This window comes from Littorina saxatilis, linkage group LG8 (genome assembly GCF_037325665.1).
Source record: "Littorina saxatilis isolate snail1 linkage group LG8, US_GU_Lsax_2.0, whole genome shotgun sequence".
Classification (NCBI taxonomy): Eukaryota; Metazoa; Mollusca; class Gastropoda; order Littorinimorpha; family Littorinidae; genus Littorina; species Littorina saxatilis.
This window is the reverse complement of record NC_090252.1, coordinates 49,058,017-49,080,652: the sequence shown is the minus strand read 5'-3', so window position 1 is coordinate 49,080,652 and position 22,636 is coordinate 49,058,017. Positions and strand designations below refer to the sequence as shown.

Genomic DNA, 22,636 nt, shown 5'->3' with positions numbered 1-22,636 from the left:
TCAGAGTCGCAAGGCTCGGGATATTTTTTAAAAGAAAGTTATATTTCGTTGTTCTAGTCCGAATGAATATGAAGATATGGCGAGTTGAAAAAGCCGATTCTTTCGCCAGAAACACGTCTGCTTCCATACCGGAAAGAAGGAATGGACCGAGAGCTACTAGAAGCACGGCGCCGTGCGTACAATCGACCGAATGATGTTATTCACACAATACCATTTGGCGATCTCTAAAAAATCGACCGAATGATGTTATTCACACAATACCATTTGGCGATCTCTAAAAAAATCATTTAAAAACAAACTAGTTGACATGTGATGAAACTATTTACTGAAATCAAGAAGTATCTTAGTTCTAGCCGTGCATATTGGGCACCCCCTGTCGAATGCACACGCAATCAAGGCAAGTAACTCAGTAAGTGAAAACATTAGCAAGAACCGCAACTTGAACACACTCGTAACACCTTAAAAAATAATTAATGACTTTGGTCATTAAAAATCTGAAAATTGTAAAAAAAAAAATGTTTTTAAAAAACGATGCAAATTTACGTTCATCTTATTCTTCATCATTTTCTGATTCCAAAAACATATAAATATGTTATATTTGGATTAAAAACAAGCTCTAAACATTAAAAATATAAAAATTATGATTAAAATTAAATTTCCGAAATCGTTTTAGAAACTATTTCATCTTATTCCTTGTCGGTTCCTGATTCCAAAAACATATATGATATGTTTGGATTAAAAACACGCTCAGAAAGTTAAAACGAAGAGAGGTACAGTAAAGCGTGCTATGAAGCACAGCGCAACCGCTACCGCGTCAAACAGGCTCGCCACTTTCACTGCCTTTTGCACTAGCGGCGGACTACGTTCAGTTTCATTCTGTGAGTTCCACAGCTTGACTAAATGTAGTAATTTCGCCTTACGTGACTTGTTTTCTTTGATGTATTACCATCGACCAATGCTTACAGAACAATCGCAGTGTGTAGGTCGCCTTCAAAAACGTCCCTTCGTCTATGTTTGTTGCTGCGCATGTTACGTTCTGCATGTCATCGTCCAGGCGAGGACGAAAGCTGCACACGTTTTCAACTGGTCGTGACTCACAAACTCTGGGTTCATCGGTAGGGAAACGCCAAGAATGCCCAACACTTGCGGATATGTCTGTCCCGCATGTCAACATCAGCTCCTTGGTTCCGTCGGTTACGAAGGTCTCAGGTCCTGCCACGCTGATGGTGTCGTCTTCTTGGGCATCTGTTGTACAACCACAATTAATAAAATACAGACACATCGATACACACACACCCACACCCACCCCCACCCACACAATTAAACAATGCTGGTGTGAGCGGGTACATGTAAATGTCCCTATTGGACAAAAATAGACGGTCTGACACATTCCACTTCTTACATACACGCACAGGCTAGACTGATACTGACAAAACCTACTTCTGTATGCACAACCCAGAACTAACCTTGTACACGTATTAGTGTAGAGATTGTTACCAAAACAATAGTGATGCCTTCATAGACGTTCATGTCATTGCTTCATAAGCGCGCGAAGCACCATTGGTGTTAGAACAAGCACACACTCTTTTCACATATTGTCCATCCGACATCCCAGCCAGCATGATTCTGCGTGACGCATGCGTTATTTCTGCGTTTTTCATGCGGGGATGCGTACGGCCTCGTGACACCTTCGCTTCGCGCGCGTTACTTTTCGCCAACTTTTACGCAGATTGTCGCATTCGAAACGACTTCACCACGCAGTGTTTAGCACGCATGGATTCAATGAAAAGGTGATTGCAATTTTTGTTTTTCCTAATTTTATACCGTGGGTTTATGCATTTACTTCATGAAATAATTTATTATATTTTATGTTATTAAAAAATATTTACTTTTAAATTTTGGTTATGAATAGTTATTCTTCTTCAAAAACTTCTTTCTTTTTTTTTTTAGAAAAAAAATTGCATAAAAACTTTCAATCCGTTATTTTTCAGTTTATCTTAAGACAGTTTCGGTTAAAAAAAAAATGCATTTAAAAGTTTAATAAAAATATTTTTATTTTATGTAATGGTTTTCCCATTTAATTTTTATTTAATTATTTTATTACTAACATTTATTTGCTTAATTGTTATCCTGATTATTTTTATCTTAAAAATAAATATGATTATTTTAATTTGTATTATCATTATAATTGTTTTAGCATGTAATATAATTATTGTAATGGGGATTTGGTATTGTTGTAGGAATCAGCTTTCCACAAAATAATGTCGTGGAAAAATCTAGGCAAAGCATAATAAAAATATTATATGAACAGAAAAGATAACTGAAATCTATATGAACACCCATAACAAAACGATAAAAACATTTAAAAAAATCAGATTAAACAAAAAAATGTAAACTAAAGTAACTTTGAAACTAATTATCTACTCAAAATAAAGGCTGATGTTAATGGTTACATAAAATTTGTTCTCAGCATATTTTCATTTTATTTTATTTTGCTTTGGAAGAAAATCTCTATGAAAGTTCAATTTCAGGGGAGACAGTTACCTTGACTGAAAAGAGCAATTTATTGAAGTTATTTCCCTTGTCTGTCAGACCTACTTCAATCAGACAATCTCCAACTTCCTGTTGGCAAGAAGTCTGTCAAATCCACATTGTATCGGCGTTTTTTTGCTTTTTCTTCATATTGACTTGTATTTTTGACTTGCTTATTGGATGCAAGGTAATCTTATCCTTCTCTCTGAAATGAAGATTGACTTCTTTCAAGAATAGGTAAGTTGATCAACTGAAGGAAAGATTTGGGAATTTGAATTTTTGATAGCTCGCGGCTTCGGCTTCCGAGTTTGATGGCAGAGAGAATTTCTCACACTTTCGATTTTTTTTTCGCCTAGAAGAACACTGTTCTATTCATTCATGTTTGTTTTGTCTGAAAGATGGATGAATGAACTAACTTTTCCAAAAACATAAAGTTGATTGATGCAGTGGTTTGTTTTTAAGGAGTTGTGGAAGAGTGAAAATACCATCCGAATCCCGATTCGCGGGTCGCTCACGGCACCATAAAAACTGAATTTTCGTTTATCATTTTATGTCTCATTGTCTGTTTCTTGGTGAACTTTGGTTGGTTCCTAATCTGGTCGAGTCACTGCGGCAGCAGTTGTCAGGAGCTTTAGTAGTAATACTAATAGGCTCTTCATAAATCTGTTTTTTTTTTATTTGTATCTTTTTATTTTTCCACAGATGTTCAACTTTCAGTTCCGCATACTGACATAGACTCATAGTGGAATATTCTGTGTCTGAGTCTCGGAAAAGAGAAAAATTACCCTTGTTCCCGAGGCATGCATAGACTAGAGAGGCAGGCAGAGGCTGTGTCAGCGTGTGCAGTGATAAAGTTGAAAAACAGATTTTTTTGAAATAAAAATAAAAAATACATCACATTCACAGAGAAAATAAATACACTAATTTAGTGAAATTGAGATGCTTATATTTAATAATTAATATTCCAGTTTTGATGTTTGCGTGTTACTGTTACTGTTAGGTTTGGGAATCAATGTGATCCTATTTAACTTCCAAGTATTTATTTTTTCAGAAAGCTTTGACTTGAGTATGACGGTGCTCACTGCTTGTTTGAACTGAAGGTGAAGAAAGCTGAGATGGACAGTGACCTTAACACCGCCACCGATGCCAGTAACGCAGACTGTCGTTCCGTCCCGGCAAGGTGAAGATGAACAGGTATGGCTCGATAGCAATGAGTGTCTCATTCAGAGTCATTGATAGTGACACTGACAGCGTCTTTTTGTTCTGTGACTTTGGCTTATTTTGTGTTTTATTCTTTTAGTTATAACCAGATGTGTCAAACAAATTCAGCTGATCTCTTTTACTGTTTTAGTGAAACAAATGTATTGTTTCCAGCAAAGGGAAAAAAAATCGGGTGGGGGCGGTTGGTCGATTTTATTTTTATATTTAAATTTTTATTTTATTTTAATAGTTTTATTGATGTTTGTTTTTAATTAACACAGGCATCTCATTGATGAGAAAGTGTGAACTGTGTCCGCGGGATGCCAGAGAAGAGTAACTTTTCATCCAAAGTCTGCAAAATTGAATTTAAAATTTAACCTTTTTGAGTCACTTGAGAAAAAGTGACTCTATGTAATCGGTCAGTGTTAGTCTGTCCGGACGGCCGGCCGTCCGTAGACACCACCTTAACGTTGGACTTTTCTCGGAAACTATCAAAGCGATCGGGCTCATATTTTGTTTAGTCCTGACCTCCAATGACCTCTACACTTTAACGATGGTTTCGTTGACCTTTGACCTTTTTCAAGGTCACAGGTCAGCGTCAAAGGAAAAATTAGACATTTTATATCTTTGACAAAGTTCATCGGATGTGATTGAAACTTTGTAGGATTAGTATTTACATCAAAGTATTTACATCTGTAGCCTTTTACGAACGTTATCAGAAAAACAAGGGAGATAACTAGCCTTTTCTGTTCGGCAACACACAACTTAACGTTGGGCTTTTCTCGGAAACTATAAAAGTGACCGGGCTCAAATTTTATGTGAACGTGACTCCCAGTGACCTCTACACTTTGACGTCTGCTTTGGTGACCTTTGACCTTTTTCAAGGTCACAGGTATGTCTTGAAGGAAAAAAATTGAAATATCATATCTCTGAAACTATTCATCGGATTTGATTCAAACTTTATAGGATTATTCTTTACATCAAATTATTTACATCTGTAGCTTTTTACAAACGTTATCGGAAACACAGGGGAGATAACTAGCCTTTCCTGTTCGTCAACACACAACTTAACGTTGGGCTTTTCTCGTAAACTATAAAAGTGACACAGCTCTAAGAGTAACAAATGTTAGTGTGTCTACTGTTAATATGATTGCTTCGAAAAAAAAATTAATGATGCTAGTTTATGTGAATTAAGTTATTGATGGGGTTTGTTTATGTGAGATTAATGAGAGTATTTTTAATGCCAAGGTAAATATTTTGTTGCTCGATCCATGCAATCTCATTCTTCAGGTATGCATTGTGTTGTGAATAGCAATTTCTTCCTGTCCATCTGATGCCTCATATAATATTCAGAACTGCGAAAGTGACTCGATCGAGCGTTTGCTCTTCTTGTTGATGAATATTTTTGAATGAATACAAAAAGTTCTAGTGTTTGGAGGAAAAGTTAAGGTCAGTTCAACTTTAAACAATGATTTTTAGTGTGTGTTTGTTCTTCTGTCTAAAAAAATAAAAATCTGCTTGAAGTAAATACACACAAAAATTTTCATCTCCAACTGCTCAGTCCCAACATTTTTTACCCCATCAAATGCCACTCTGTATGCCCTTAAAAATTGATTGCAATATATATATTCCTCATCTTCTCCTGAATTCATTCAAAAATATAGAGATGTCACGGTTACTTTGAACATTTGCTCAGATTGTTTTTTAGTGCTGATGGTTTCTTTTCAGGCTGACAGATTGTCTAAAATATGTATTGCTTCATGTAAATGTCTTTTTGTTCTTCTTTTCTTCCATTCAGCGGACACAAGACTACGAGCAGAGCAGAGCGGCAAGATAAACATCAGTTCTTGCTGCTGGAGAAGGTTCTACAGGAGCAGATGGACCTGATGCGACTAATTTAGTAATTGGTCGCCAAAGAATCATGGTGGAGCCAGAGCCTGTGCTACTGTTCGATGGAGTCATCTTTTTACTGTTGAGTGTGGAAGATGTTGAAGGCACATGATGGATCTGTCGAAGGAGTGATCACTGGTAGGTGGCTTTGAATGCTATTGTTGAAGCAGACCAGTCATGCCTGTGCTATTTTCCCCAGATAACTGTAGCAAGATCTTGTGAGAGTGACATGTTATTGTTAGACGCTCTTTAGGCTTTAAATGTTACCTTGAGTGTGTGCTTTTTGGAGGATGCCAGATGTCATCACGGTTCACGGGTGTATCTTAACTGTTCATCAGTTCTCAGTCATGACCAGTTTCCCATTATCCTGGGAATTCATGCAAGGTTTATGCGTATTGGTCACATTTGTGAATTTAACCAACACATTTTGATGATAAAACTATGCTTATGGGTACGCACAATGATTGGCCTCTTTTTCTCATGTGGGGTGCGGAAAATGCATGCACCACTTTGTTTTCTGTGATCATTGCATCTGTGAGAAATAATGCAAATATTGCTCTGTGGCCAGAGCTGCCATCTGCTAGGTTTTCAGGGATGTAACAGAAATTGCTACGCTGTTTCCTCAAGTTCAAAATTGCAAGTGCTACACTCAAGCAAATAATCACAAACATGCAACAGTGCCTTCTTGTGAGTTCTGATTCTCACTTTGTGTAGGCATCGGATTATGGGTCAGAAAAAAATTGTCCACACTGAATAGTATCACGGTTGACGCTCTCTTCTAACTATGTTTGTGCTTTCCAAATGAAGATTTGTGAGATAGTATTGAATGATTGATGCAGGTCACCTGAGGTGTGTGATTACATTTTATGACAATGCTACACTCAATCACCATTTGCTCTTCTGAAAACTTTTTTTTTTAAAGCAAGTGCGATTATTGATTTTTTGTTCCAGGTGACAGTATGATGCTTCCAGATTGAATTGTTTGTATGTGAAGAAGAGCTGTCTGAATATTAAATGATTTTTGGAATTCAGTTGGCTTGTTTTGTTTGTTTCAGATCCATGACCATGAGCTCGGTGTGGTTGGTGGACATGAACTAAAGACGACTACTGATGCTGTGATGACGAAGGTGTTCCATAGGCTACACGGTTGCTGACAGGGGGCTCTGGGGGAGGGCAGGGAAAAAGACCATGGTGTACGCTGCGACTAAAAGCCATCGACAGTGAGTTGTTTTTCATAATTTGTAAAATCATCCTGGTCCTTTTAGGAAGAAGATAAAATCCATGTCTACAAAACAACAAGTTATTTCTGTCTCAAATTTTGTTCTTTGGAATCAATTTTAAATTTGCCATGTTTCACATGTGAATGATAGTTGTCAAAGCTTTTACGCTTAACATTAAATTGCTAGAAGCCAAGTTCCTGAGCTCATTTGTCAGTGTCATGGATTTTCGACTACATATGAAATAAGGATGTTAGCAAACGGTATGATGTCGTCACATATGCGTCTGCACGTCACAGTACATGTATTATGAATTTCCGAAGGCCCCCAAAGAAAAAGTCATAGTAAAGGTAACTTTAACCACTTGACTGCCTTATGACGGGTATACCAGTCATGTGCTTGTGCAGCCGCAGCGCCTTAGGACGGGTAAACCCGTCTTCTCCGTTCCGGGATTTTCCAGAAATGCTACGTCACTGCTGACACACAAATAGCAGCCAATGGCTTGGTAGGATACCTCATTCTCATGAATAAACATAAATGGTGACGCGGTTTTGCGTTTGAAGGCTATTTTCGGCCTTGTCGACAGGGTATGGGAGAGAAATCTCGACTCGTCAAAATGGCTAACGGTGACTGTCGACCGGGCCCTAGTAGGGAAAAACAAAGCCGGACTGACGCTATAGGCGGTGCAAATGATTATGGATACTGACAGGGGAAGGGGGAGATCTTCTTTCGGACAATTCGTTGGAAACAGGTAGATGACAGTGATTATAATCCTTTCTTGGAGCGAGCAAAACAGCCACCTGTGTTTGATCCACAGGCACCGGAAGATGCGCCGGGCTGATTTTTCAAAAGTTCATATTTAAACATCATTATAAGCCAAACTAATTATCATTTCCATGATTAGACACTAAAAACAGATTCTTGGTTCAATTTCCTTTAAAAACAACATAGGTTTTACTTACCTACCTACTGCATGCCAGTTTGAAGCTAGATTTTTTTGTGAATTATTACACCCCAAACTCCAATATTCCCTGGCAGTTAGGAATGCACATACCCAAGTTTTGATTGGCAGCGAAAGGGTTAAAACAAATATTAGGGTAGGTATTTTTTTTTACTTCTCTTCTACAAGGATTACAATGTGTTGTAATTTCCTAACTCAAGTATAGTTGGTGTGTTGTAAAAGCGTATGGTGTGTATGCAAGTTTGTGTGTCTGTATGATTTTTGAGTCACTTGAGAAAAAGTGACTATGTAATCGGTCAGTGTTAGTCTGTCCGGCCGTCCGGCCGGCCGGCCGTCCGGCCGTCCGTAGACACCACCTTAACGTTGGACTTTTCTCGGAAACTATCAAAGCGATCGGGCTCATATTTTGTTTAGTCGTGACCTCCAATGACCTCTACACTTTAACGATGGTTTCGTTGACCTTTGACCTTTTTCAAGGTCACAGGTCAGCGTCAAAGGAAAAATTAGACATTTTATATCTTTGACAAAGTTCATCGGATGTGATTGAAACTTTGTAGGATTAGTATTTACATCAAAGTATTTACATCTGTAGCCTTTTACGAACGTTATCAGAAAAACAAGGGAGATAACTAGCCTTTTCTGTTCGGCAACACACAACTTAACGTTGGGCTTTTCTCGGAAACTATAAAAGTGACCGGGCTCAAATTTTATGTGAACGTGACTCCCAGTGACCTCTACACTTTGACGTCTGCTTTGGTGACCTTTGACCTTTTTCAAGGTCATAATATTCAGAACTGCGAAAGTGACTCGATCGAGCGTTTGCTCTTCTTGTTAGCAAGTTTACAGGCGTCAGGAAATAAACTTGAGACTTTTCTCAAATCAGTGATAGTTGTTTGATGATCTAAGTTCATGTTATTTTTTGTTTTGTCATGCAGAGGCTGTTCCGTGAAGCTGTACGGGTGCCACAGGTCAAGACCTTGAAGACGGCCGTTCAAGACTGGTTTTTGGAAGCCTGTGATAAAAGAAAGAGACAACAGGCCATGGAAGAGCCTTCATGATTTGATTTGCAGTAATTGAACTTTGTAATCTCTGTAGGCTTATTTACAATGCTAGTTGCAAAAATTTGATGAATGTAAGATTTGACTCGCCTGAGAAATTGCTAGTGAGTAATTGTATTTCACAGTTCAGGTCTGTGTGGCTGATGGGTAATGTACAGAAGAGTCTGGGGTTTTGTTGGACATTATTTAAGCTAAGCTTTAAACTTCACACTCTTCTACAGATGATGTTCAGACATGATGTACCCTTTTAGGTTGTGTCAGAACGACAGAAGACTAAACTGGAAGTGCTCAACTACCATTACTATCAGTGGAGACGCATGGATGCATTTGAACTTTTCTTGTGGGTATCCCATACTAAAAATATAGAATACATGATTCTGGAAAAGCTGTTCAAGGGCACTTACACACTATATTCGATTTTTAATACACGACTCAAACCTTCAGGCTAAATTAAAATGAATAAAATACAAGTATAAAGAGTTCAGAAAAGAAGAAAACAAAAAGTGAACAAATAGAAAGAAAAGGTTTTAACAATTCCTTGTCATTTATGGGAGTCGAACGCAAACAACCTGGGCAGCTTGAAGGAGACAATGCATGATGCGGGTTTTTGTTGTTCTTTATTATTTTTTGGAGTTGAGTTGAGAATTTAGAAGCGAGACTAGAAATATATATATTTTTTTTTGCTGTTAAAACCGTTATGATTGGATTTCTATAGATGTAAGTCTTGGTGCACCTGATAAAAATGTAGCCCTTGAATGCAGGCAGAGTAAGGTAAATGAAGCAAAGTTCTCTCCGAAACAGCAAAAAAAATGCATTTCAATTATATTGATCCTCGCCACCTTATTTTGTTTGCTGAGCAGCTGGCCGCTGGAGACTTGTCTATCATTTTGTGAGTAAGCTGCGTGTTTTACATCCATTTTGAGATGGCAAACCTATGTTTTACGCAGTCTGATAAGTTTTTTTTAATTTATGAGTTTTATGTCATGTTTTTTTTTAAATTTATGAGTTTATGTCATGTTGGTGTGCTTATACATATCAGTGGAGAAGGGGCATTGAATAAGTGTTTCTTTTTGATATCATTGTTCTGAATTTTGACTATTAGCTGGCATTTTACCTTTTGTTTCATTATTGTAGTTGTTACTTTTGTGTAGTGAAACTTGATAACTCACTGCTGCCCATGTCTAGGTTGTGTCAATTGTTTTTTCTTCACTGAACGTACCACTGATTATCAATGATGACATCAGGGTTTTGTTCTGTTTTTTCTCTGGCATTTGAATTTGCTTCAAATCATTGTGAACTTTTTTTTTCCATGCAAAGTTACTGGTATATGTGAATATGTTAACACACTTCAAATCAAAACCTGAAATGTCTCCTTTTTAAAAGTAATTTTTTTAATTTCTTTTATTTAAATGGTACACATTCATATGATTGTCTCCCTTTTTTTTCCTTTTTTTTTTTCCTTTTTTTTTCCTCTCTCCTCTTATTTTGTTTTTTTCTTTCTTATTCTTCGGTTTGTTCTTCCTTTTATCTTCTTATCCTCTTTCTCTTGCTTGTTCCTTGTCCCAGTATGCTTTCACGCCGCCCCATCTAATTATTTTGTGCTCCATCCACATCTGAATTTCGTTCAGCTGCCTTGTCCGAAATGTGTGTGGGGCACATACACGTATGTATGTTTAATGTCAATGTTCATGTTTCAAGTTCCTTGCTTTGTGAATTGCATACCAATGTTTTATGCAGTCGTGATAGATTCTAAATGTATGTGTTATCCTAGTTTGGTGTACATTGACTGGATTTCGATCCCTGGAGAATGGGCATTAACTAAGTGTTTGTTTGTGATATCATTAGTAATCTGAAGTTCAACTATTAGCTGGCTTGTAGAACTTTTTTTCTCTTTTTGTTGCTGTTCTGTATTCAAACATGTTGATACAACTCACTGCTGCCTATGCCTAGGCTGTGCCAATTATTTATTTATTTGTTTACATCAATGTGATATAGTGACGAGTGTACATCAAAATTCTCTCTTATAAGTTATACTGGATTCTTCACTGCATGTACTACGGCGTATCGATGATGACTATCAGGGTTTTGTTCTATTTATTCTTTGTTCTGCCAATTTGAATTCTGCTTTGAATAGTATTTTGATCATTTTTGTTTCCGTGCTGCTGGTATGTCAAAATGCAGTGAAATTAAAACCTGCAAGTCACAATGGCAATAAGCGAGATTCAAATCTCTCCTTTGTTTTAATCAATTTATTTGACCGCATTTTTGTTTTAGAACTTGTACATGATTATGATCATCTCTGTTATCGAACCTGCACGCTTGACCTTTGTCTTTCTGGATCAATACAATGTTGTGCACTGCCCATTATTTGTTTGTGAGTGCGTAAAGCGGTTGTGTGGTCTGCGTAAAATTGTGTAGGTCAATCTTGACATCTGCGTGGAGAGTGCGTCAAATGCGTGAGAATGCGTACAGCAATTGTGACATCTGCGTGAAGAGAGCGTAAAAAGCGCGTAATGCCTGAGAATGCGTCAATAATTCGTGACATCTGCGTGGAGAGTGCGTAAGATGATCAGGACATCTGCGTCAAGAGCGCGTTAAATGCGTAAAGCAATCGTGTCGTCTGCGTGGAGAGCGCGTTAATAGCGTGAGAATGCGTAAAGCAATCGTGACGTCTGCGTGGAGAGTGCGAATTTGTCTTGGTGTCAAATAAGCGTGCGCTGGAGGTGCGTATGGTCTGCGTAATCTGAGGGAAAACGAGTGTGTCACGCATGTATTTCGCTTTGCAAAATCGCGCGCGTTACGCATGCGTCCAGTGCAGTTGTTACGCAGAGTTTGGCGACTGCGACACGCATTCGCTGCGCAAAATTTTGCTGGCTGGGATGGTGAAAGACTGGTGCACGAGAATGAATATTTCTTGAATCCAAAAATATACACACACAGCTGGTTTTTGTGCTGTTCTTTGTTGTTATACATACATACATACATACTCTGACACTCAAGTGTTACCCTACATAATGTCAGCTAATCACAACTGGATGAGCAGTGTGAACACTGTTGTTTTTTGCGTGCGTTTTTCACGATTCGAATGTTTCTGTGTAACAACAACATGCACATTTTCCTTCCTTTCCGCCATTACTATTGGCACCACGTCACAGCCGCAAGCCGCAGTACGACATTTGAATAACGATCTCTTTCACAACACACCAACACCTGTGCGGTGCGCCTATTTATTGCTAGCTGCAGCTCGCGCAGTTATGGATTTTCAATCTCCTGCCTTTTTCGTGTGAAGGGAACTTCTGAATGTATGGGGTTTACGTTTATTTCTAATTGCCCTTGAATAACAATGTAGAAAGGGGCCCCTAAGTTGAACACACTAACTTTGAAAGTGTCTGGTTCCCCATATTTATTACAGATGTTTATGAAAAGCTGATGTATAAGAGAAAGCTCACATATTAAGATGCAACTATCGCATTACATAGCCAGTCAAATAAAAGTGAAGAAGTCGTGCGCTGCAGGCGCCAGGAATCGGATGATTCCAAGTGTGCAAGAAGACCCTATGCCATTACATATACGGTAGGTAACACTTATCTCTGTCCAACAACATTTGTATTAAGGAGAGCCATACTGTAACTATCCTTTACGATACCATATGTCCAACATAAGAGCAAGAGGAGCATTCAGGTACCTGCTGACGTCTTTAAACTTAAAATGACTGGCAGAGCCAAACAGGTTGACAACTATAGTTGCCTGATACGTAGAGGTTACATGCTGAGTCTCAGTGATTATTAAAAATAATGGTCGAAGTTAGCGGATCATGAAAAATGCGAGCTCCAGCAGGCGATCGATTAATGCGCGGTTGTATAGTTCCGTGCAAATCATTCCATTCTGTTAACATTTCTTGTCAGTTTCCCTGTTTTGGACTAAAATTAAGTACACAGATATGTTGTTATTCTGCTGTGGCGGTAAAGGCATTATTATATTGTGTGTTCTGTTCATGTTTTGGTATCGCTCAGGATAATGTTCTTTCGTCAAATGGGACCATCAGACAAACTTTTGCACCCGTGTTCCAACGTTAAAAACTGTATGAAGTTCAGTTTTCTGGGGAAAATAATGTATGAAACCGCTTTATGTTCTTTAAACTGATGAGATGTGTGCATTTTATTGCGTGTAATCTCTTTATAAAATGAAATATTGTTAAAAACTGACCGTCGGATTGCAGTCTGTTGTGGAAGAAACTGAGTGAAAAGAAATTTGAAAGGGGAACTACTCTTGTCGCTGGACAAAGTATGAGTTACTTGCATTGGGAATTTGCTTGTGTTGAACGTTTGTGCACGGCAGATCTAGATTCAGAAAACAACCGAACTCATGGATTGTATTATGGACATTCATGTGTTCATGCAAGCTGTAGTTGTGAACTTAAATGCGGTATGTTTGTATTGTTTGCTTGAGAGATGTATACTGTACATTAGAGCGTTCGGAACTTTTCAGTTGCAAAAGTAGTACCGACACAGAACAGCTTCTCAACCCATTGCGCTATCAAGGATTCAGGCTGTTGCTGGTTCTTTATTTGTTTGGTTGCTGGGTGTTTATCGAAAATTAACTAGCCCTACAAGTTTACAGAGGTAAAGATGCAGAGGGGGGGAATAATGACAAAGATCCTGCTTTCTTGCTTGAAAACCTTACAGTGTCTGCCTCAATACTTTCTTTGAATCGACAGATTGCTATTTGTTGATTCATTGATTGATATCTGTTGCTTTGTGGGTCCAGCGGACCATGTTGGCCAAATCAGGACCCCACAAGTTTAACATTACACAATTTATATTAAACCAATTTCAAACAAGAGGCGAAGCCTTCAAGGCTCCCGTAAGAAATCGACAAACAGTAACACAAACTCAATCACTCCGTCACACATACACACACACACATTAAGCATAGACACAGCGCAAGAGTGGGAGACGCTAGATCTAGATCTGTCTGTCTGTAGCCTACTTACGAAATGTTGATCATTGCTTCAATACTTTCAAGCTGTTGCTTGGATAATAGCCCGGTAAAATTAGTATTTCGGTGTTCAGCCAGTCTTTCTTACAAACAGACACACACATACACACACCCACCCACGCGCATGCATGCACGCACACACACAGGCTCTCTCACACACACACACACACACACACATAGGTGGTTTTACAGTCATTTGGGGTCGGCTGTGTATCAAAATGCCATCTTGCTCAAAACACAGGCATTTGGGGTCTCTTTTGTTTTAAGTGTTAGAAAGTTTCTTAAAACTTCAATGAGCGTTAAATGCCATTTTAAAGTGTGAAAACTCATTTCAGGAGGTTATTACATAAAATGCAACCTCCAGCGTGATTTTTAGAAAAACAGACATTTGGGGACGATGTTTGCTGTACAGCAGTGAAATGGGGACGTATGTGTACACAAAGTGCAGAGCTAGAATTACGTTATCGGTGCTATGAATGTTTTAGGTGTTAGAAAGTTTGCTAAAACTTCAATGAGCGTTAAATGCCATTCTAAAGTGTCAAAACTCATTTCAGGAGGTTATTACATAAAATGCAACCTCCAGCGTGATTTTTTAGAAACAAACAGGTATTTGGGGACGATGTTTGCTGTACAGCAGTGAAATGGGGACGTCCAAAAGTGCAGAGCTCCCGCAGAGCTATATGAATGGTTTCATCACATACATGGCGCTAGGCGACATATGTTGTGAAAAATTTTACAAATCACGTTTTTGCGCCCGATATTTTCTTGTCATCTCCAAAGTCAAGGGACAAACACGAAATTCCTTGACTTTTGGGGTAGCGCGACTCTGTTAATTTTAAGAATTAAAAAAAAAAAAAAATTCATTACTAGGATGCCCCATCGTTGGGAAATTCCGGTCGCTTCCTCCGAGTGGAAAGCTAGCAGTGACAGAGTCGCACTACCCCAAGTCAAGGGATCTATTAGTCCTGTTTCGCCGTTATCCCAATTCGCCCCCATACCATTTTGGCGACATTTCTCAGGCCAAGTGTCATTTTACCACCATATCATGTACCATTAGCTCCACATCCCATTTTGGCGCAATCCCGTTTCGCCGTTAACCCATTTCGCCCCAATCCCATTTTGGCGACATTTTACAGGCCAAGTGTCATTTTACCACCATGTCATGTACCATTAGCTCCACGTCCCATTTTGGCGCAATCCCGTTTGACCGTTAGCCCATTTCGCCCCCATCCCATTTTTGCGACATTTTACAGGCCAAGTGTCATTTTACCACCATGTCATGTACCATTAGCTCCACGTCCCATTTTGGCGCAATCCCGTTTGGCCGTTATCCCATTTTGCCCCCATCCCATTTTTGCGACATTTCATAGGCCATGTGTCATTTTACATGCCATTCTAAAGTGTCAAAACTCATTTCAGGAGGTTATTACATAAAATGCAACCTCCAGCGTGATTTTTTAGAAACAAACAGGTATTTGGGGACGATGTTTGCTGTACAGCAGTGAAATGGGGACGTCCAAAAGTGCAGAGCTCCCGCAGAGCTATATGAATGGTTTCATCACATACATGGCGCTAGGCGACATATGTTGTGAAAAATTTTACAAATCACGTTTTTGCGCCCGATATTTTCTTGTCATCTCCAAAGTCAAGGGACAAACACGAAATTCCTTGACTTTTGGGGTAGCGCGACTCTGTTAATTTTAGGAATTAAAAAAAAATAAATTAATTACTAGGATGTCACATCGTTGGGAAATTCCGGTCGCTTCCTCCGAGTGGAAAGTTAGCAGTGACAGAGTCGCACTACCCCAAGTCAAGGGATCTATTAGTCCTGTTTCGCCGTTATCCCAATTCGCCCCCATCCCATTTTGGCGACATTTCTCAGGCCTAGTGTCATTTTACCACCATATCATGTACCAATAGCCCCACATCCTATTTTGGCGCAATCCCGTTTGGCCGTTAGCCCATTTCGCCCCCATCCCATTTTTGCGACATTTTACAGGCCAAGTGTCATTTTACCACCATGTCATGTACCATTAGCTCCACTTCCCATTTTGGCGCAATCCCGTTTCGCCGTTATCCCATTTTGCCCCCATCCCATTTTTGCGACATTTCATAGGCCATGTGTCATTTTACCACCGTGTCAAACCACTAGCGCCACATTCCATTTTGTCGCCATGCCGTTTTGCCGTCATCCCATTTTGCCGCCATCTCTATTTCGCGACATTTTGGATTGTGGCAAAAATGGAATTTGGCCTAAACGGAATGTCTTCCTAGTTGAATAACGCAGTATAGTAGTATAGTGAGGCTTGGCAAGAAGAATAAATAAAAAATGTGATGGCGGCCAAATGGGATGGTGTCAAAATGGGATGACGTGCTATTGTTATGACACGGTAGTAAAATGACGCTTGGCTTGTGAAATGTCGCGACAATGGGATGGGGGATAAATGGAATACGGTGAAACGGCATGGCGGCCAAATGGGATATGGTGTCAAAATGGGATGTCGCGCTATTGTTATGACATGTTAGTAAAATGCCCTGTCACGTAGTCTCAATCCAAATTGGAAATCCATAGCATCATCATTATAATCATCCTCATCTCATTAATCATCCAAAATTATAAATTTTATAAAATGACGCTTGGCTTGTGACATGTCGCGAAAATGGGATAGGGAAAAAAATGGGACGGCTGCAAAATGGGATTGCACCAAAATGGGATGTGGATCAGCCACTAGATTTCCAATTTTAAAGTCTTAGGTATGACCCGGTGTGACGTTTTCATCTTTCGCCGTGTTGATATTTCGATTTTCGGCCTCGTTGATCTAGTATAAACTCTACACTGAACAAAAAAACCACCCTTCGATAGTACTGATGAGCGACCTTGTGTACCTTACATTCATGGGGCCAAATTTGTCCAACCAATTATTTTATTTAACTTAGAAATTTGATTCATCCTAAAATGTTTCCCTTCTTACTCAAGGGACGTAACCACTCGGTACACGTTTTCGAAGAATTCGATTTTGGGAGTGAAATCTATTTAATTTCACAACCAATTTTTTTCACATGCAAGAAACTGACATGCTTTTCGTCCATAAATAATTTCTATTCTTAATTTTACCAGGAAACAACATTTCGGTCTCGAGTAAATATCGAGGGGGAAATATGTACACAGGCGAGAGATGAAATCGTGACACCGGCCGAGGTTCAAACCCACGACCTCCCGATCACGGGGCGGACGCCTTACCACTAAGCTAATCGTGCCGGTTTACCCTTGAGTGACAGACGGACAGACAAAAGAATATACAGAGAGACCGTAATTAACACAAACACACACACTCAGCAGAGCAAAGCGGTATAACACACAAACTCAGCAGAGCAAGGCAGTATTACACACACAGACTCTGCAGAGCAACTAAGTCGGTGACACGCAGACACAGTTATTTGGGGACGATGTTTGCTGTATAGCAGTGAAATGGGGACGTCCAAAAACCGATAGCTCTGCGCTGTGCTATGAATGGTTTCATCAGTTACATATGGCGCTAGGCGACATAAGAGTATTTCCAATCCAGTCAGTAGCTAGCATTCACGACCCTGACAACGGATGGTTTGAGTCTGATTTATGAGAATGAGAATGAGGGAGAGAGAGTTGTATTAAATTGAATTGAATTAAATTGAATTGAATTTATCTTTCTCTTAACACTGTAACAGAACAAGAAATGCTAAAATGTTTTTTTTTCCATCCCGCCCTCGCCCATTGAGTTGAAATAGAAGTTAACCACATTATGTTTGAAAATGTTCCAGTGCTTTATGTACAATAATGTTTCAATACAATCATAGTGTATTAACATTTTACCAGTATCAGCTGCAAAATAGAAGTAGTGCTTTACAAGTTTCGAAAGAGAAACAGCATGTAATGATACGTAAATGGTGTACAGCAGTGAATTGGGGACTGTTTCCCAAACAGCAGTCAGATGGGGTCTGGTTGTTGTACAGCAGTCATTTGGAGGCACAAGCTAAAACTGCTTCAGAGATGTGTGTTTTTCATTGGCTTTGATCTCCGCTGAGAGGGAGAGAGTCAGAAAGAGCGACATAGACAGATAGACAGAGACAGAGAGACAGACCGAGACAACAAAGGAGAGGTTAAGGACACCCCCTTACCCTTGAGTGACAGACGGACAGACAAAAGAATATACAGACAGACAGACCGTAATTAACACAAACACACTCAGCAGAGCAAAGCGGTATAACACAAACTCTGCAGCAAGGCAGTATTACACACACACACACACACACACTTTGCAGAGCAACTAAGTCGGTGACACACAGACACAGGTATTTGGGGACGATGTATGCTGTACAGCAGTGAAATGTGCTTGTTTGTTTGTTTGTTTGCTTCACGCCCAGCCGACCACGAAGGGCCATATCAGGGCGGTGCTGCTTTGACATATAACGTGCGCCACACACAAGACAGAAGTCGCAGCACAGGCTTCATGTCTTACCCAGTCACATTATTCTGACACCGGACCAACCAGTCCTAGCACTAACCCCATAATGCCAGACGCCAGGCGGAGCAGCCACTAGATTGCCAATTTTAAAGTCTTAGGTATGACCCGGCCGGGTTTCGAACCCACGACCTCCCGATCACGGGGCGGACGCCTTACCACTAGGCCACCGTGCCGGTATGGTTTGAGTCCTATTTATGAGAACGAGAATGAGGGAGAGATGATTGTATTGAATTGAATTGAATTAAATTGAATTGAATTGATCTTTATCTTAACACTGTAACAGAATAGGAAATGCTAAACTACTTTTTTTTTCATCCCGCCCTCGCTCATTGAGGTGAAATAGAAGTTAACCACATTATGTTTGAAAATGTTTCCAGTGCATTATGTACAATAATGTTTTAATACAATCATAGAGTATTAACGTTTTACCAGTATCAGCTGCAAAATATAGTAGTAGTGCTTTACGAGTTTTGCAAGAGAAGCAGCATGTAATGATACGTAAATGTGATATAATACAACAGCGATCAAAGTTCAAGTCTGAAGGTAGGCTCTGAGAAGTGTAACCAGTGCATGCAAATCCTTGGCGATATGATTTATCTCAATAAGGTACAGTGTTCGTCGCACATCCGCAGGCTCCTCAATAAATGCCAGTCGTTCTGATTCATCATAACTCATGTCTGCTTTGTCCCTGAATAACGTCCAGTACAATGTTTCAGCTTTGGTACAATCGTAGGTGAACATGAAGTCATCTGATTTTGCAAGCAGCTGTTTGGATGAAGCATTGTACACCATTCTAATCACTTTCTTTCGTGTTCTGGGGTTCGTAGTAATTTCTAAAGCAAGTGCTTTTACTTCCCCTAGACTGTACTCCCTTTCCAAAGCATCCTTTTCAGCTTTAGTCAACTGCTTTTCCACTGGTTCCTCTGTATCACTCTCTGACGTAAAATATCTGTCCTTGTCACTGTCAGTGGCCACGCATGTGGAGTCAACGGATTGCTGCAAGGCAGGTTCCGTCAGCTTGGATGGAATGTGGCTCCGTGATTCACGTGCTTCAATGTTCACAACACAGCTTGCCTCGCTGTCAATGCGTTCGCCGGCGTGTAGTCTCATTTTCTGTTTGTGCCTAACGTCGGGAACTTTGTCGTACGTGTTTGTGTGAATTATGCCTGATGTTGTGCTGGCATGATTTCGCAGATGATCGATCAGCTGTATCAACACTGAGAAGAAACGCATACCTCTTTGCTGTTAAATTGTTGGGATCATTGTCTGTCACGTCTGAGCTGCGAAGGGGTTTTGTTTACGTTGCGTTGACTAGCTCGGCAAATGGCGGCCTGTTGGTTCTCTGTGCTGAGCAGTTGAAGTGTGACTGTGGCTCCTTCTCATTCTCCGGTGACTTTCCAGTACTTGACATAGTGGTCAGCTGGCAGGCCTGTCAAGGTAGCTTCCACAGCAGTTGGTAGTCCAACGACAGGCATTTTCTTCACTTGTTCAAGTAAATTGCTGGAGCGAAAAATGTGTGCTGCCGGAGGGACAGATAGAGAGAGAGAGAGAGAGAGAGAGAGAGAGAGAGAGAGAAAGAGAGAGAGAGAGAGACAATGACAATGACAATGACAATTCTTTATTTAACGAGGGTAGTAGATTAAGCAGTGGTCTGCTTTTTTACATCCAGCCCTCGCCCTAAAGAGGGACTAACTAAAAAAATGAAATAAAAAATACAAGATACAAATTAGAAAATAGATAACTAAAATTCTACATTTTAACAGATAACTAAAGTGAAAACACATTATACATATGTACACAAAATGCATTACATTGAGGTAAATTGCGAGTTGATTGATGTGAATTAAGTGGTATAGTGCAGCTTGCACTTTCTCAACATCATGCTCTAATCCATACATTACATTTTAAAGAAAATCAATCAAACAAGCAAGACATTGCCAAGATCATCACACATCTAAATACATGTAGTGGTTGGTTTGTAAGTCCCTTCATTCGAAAAGGGTTTGTGTACATTATACCAATAAAGAGGAGAGGGGCATGTTTAATACAAAAATTGTATTTGTAATTGTAGAGAGAGAGAGAGAGAGAGAGTGAGAGTTGGGGTAATTAAATAAGAAAGAAAGACAGAGACAGAGTGAGAGAGACGGACAAACAGACGGACAGACATACGGACAGACAGTAACCTGCGAGAGAGAGGAAGACAGACAGATAGGCACACAGTCAAAAACCGGGAAAAAAAATCATAGAAAGAGATAGAGATAAAAGACACAATTGCAACAGCTCTGCAGATTTCTTTCCTACGTGTTTGTTTAAAACAAATCTGACAGAGAAAGGAGAACAAAACAGAGAGAGAGTAGGAAAGAGAAAGTGTGTAAGAGAGAGAGAGAGAGAGAGAGAGAGAGAGAGAGAGAGAGAGAGAGAGAGAGAGAGAGAGGGGGGGGGCGAGAGAGAGAACGGGAGAGAGAGATGACGATGATGATTTAACGTTGTTATACAATGAATAGGGTTAGAGGCTATCACGCAGCAAACTCTCCAAGAGAGGGAAATAAAGAGATATATCATCATCATCATCATCATCATCATCATCATCATCATCATCATCATCATCATCATCATCGACATCGGCATCGGTATTGGGATCAGCATCGTCACCTACATGTGTCTTTTCATGTTGTTTTTTTGTTTGTCGGCTTGTCTAGTCTGTCTGTCTCTGTCTCAGTCTCTGTGTCTGTCTGTCTGTCTGTCTGTCTGTCTGTCTGTCTGTCACGGGCTTGGGGTCTCTGTTTAATTTCGTCTGTTTTCCGTTGTTGCATCTTATTTGCATAACCATCTTCGATAATCATTTGGTCGAAATTTGCCAGGAATAAACCATCATTTGTAATACATTATGCTGACTGTAAGAGAGAGAGAGAGAGAGAGAGAGAGAGAGAGAGAGAGAGAGAGAGAGAGAGAGAGAGAGAGAGAGAGAAAGAGAGATGAAGAGAGCGAAAAAGAGAGAGAGATGGCGAGAGAGAGAAGGGGAGAGAGAGAGAGAGAGAGAGAGAGAGAGATGAAGAGAGCGAAAAAGAGAGAGAGATGGCGAGAGAGAGATGGGGAGAGAGAGAAGGGGAGAGAGAGAGAGAGAGAGACAGACAGACAGACAGACAAACAAACAAACAGACAGACAGACACACAGACACGCAGACAGACACCAAAGGTTGATAATAGAGAGAAAACAAGAAAAGTGTGAAGCAGCCGTGCATATTTCTTTTTTGCATAATCCGTGAAAGTAACCTAAGAGAGAGAGAAGAACAGGCAGACAGGCAGGAATGTGTGTGTGTGTGTGTGTGTGTGTGTGTGTGTGTGTCTGTGTGTGTGTGTAGAGTGATTCAGACTAAACTACTGTACCGATCTTTGTGAAATTTGACAGGAGAGTTCCTGGGTATGATATCCCCGAACATTTTTTTTCATTTTTTTGATAAATGTCTTTGATGACGTCATATCCGGTTTTTCGTGAAAATTGAGGCGGCACTGTCACGCCCTCATTTTTCAACCAAATTGGTTGAAATTTTGGTCAAGTAATGTTCGACAAAGCCCGGACTTCGGTATTACATTTCAGCTTGGTGGCTTAATTAAATTAAAAATTAATTAATGACTTTGGTCATTAAAAATCAGAAAAATGTAAAAAAAAATAAAAAAATTATAAAACGATCCACATTTACGTTCATCTTATTCTCCATTATTTGCTGATTCCAAAAACATATCAATATGTTATATTTGGATTAAAAACAAGCTCTGAAAATTAAAAATATAAAAATTAGTATCAAAATTAAATTTTCCAAATCAATTTAAAAACACTTTCATCTTATTCCTTATCGGTTCTTGATTCCAAAAACGTATAGATATGATATGTTTGGATTAAAAACACGCTCACAAAGTTAAAACGAATAGAGGTACAGAAAAGCGTGCTATCCTTCTCAGCGCAACTACTACCCCGCTCTTCTTGTCAATTTCACTGCCTTTGCCGTGAGCGGTGGCTGGCGATGCTACGAGTATACGGTCTTGCTGCGTTGCATTGCGTTCAGTTTCATTCTGTGAGTTCGACAGCTACTTGACTAAATGTTGTATTTTCGCCTTACGCGACTTGTTGACTCACATGCGAAGCAAAAGTGAGTCTATGTACTCACCCGAGTCGTCCGTCCGTCCGTCCGTCCGGACGTCCGTCCGGCCGTCCGGAAAACTTTAACGTTGGATATTTCTTGGACACTATTCAGTCTATCAGTACCAAATTTGGCAAGA

General features: G+C 39.7%; 1 protein-coding gene and 1 long non-coding RNA gene across 3 annotated transcripts in view; one reads left to right on the top strand and one right to left on the bottom strand.

Annotated features, from left to right (window-relative positions):
• LOC138973754 (uncharacterized) overlaps positions 1-22,636 on the bottom strand; it is a 279,057-nt gene that overhangs the window by 171,028 nt on the left and 85,393 nt on the right. Inside the window, exons 1-2 of one of the 2 annotated variants that reach the window (XM_070346472.1) lie at positions 1,467-1,604; positions 964-1,245 (exon numbers count right to left, since the gene is read on the bottom strand). In XM_070346472.1, the coding sequence (XP_070202573.1) occupies positions 964-1,245; positions 1,467-1,530 (346 nt within the window). In that variant the 5' untranslated portion in view covers positions 1,531-1,604. Of the gene's footprint in view, positions 1-963; positions 1,246-1,466; positions 1,605-22,636 lie in introns of those variants that run through there. The other variant, XM_070346471.1, reaches the window with a different exon arrangement.
• On the top strand, positions 5,438-11,220 carry LOC138973739 (uncharacterized). Its single transcript, XR_011458133.1, has 3 exons — positions 5,438-5,760; positions 6,678-6,842; positions 8,736-11,220. It is a non-coding gene; the product is annotated as an uncharacterized lncRNA (long non-coding RNA).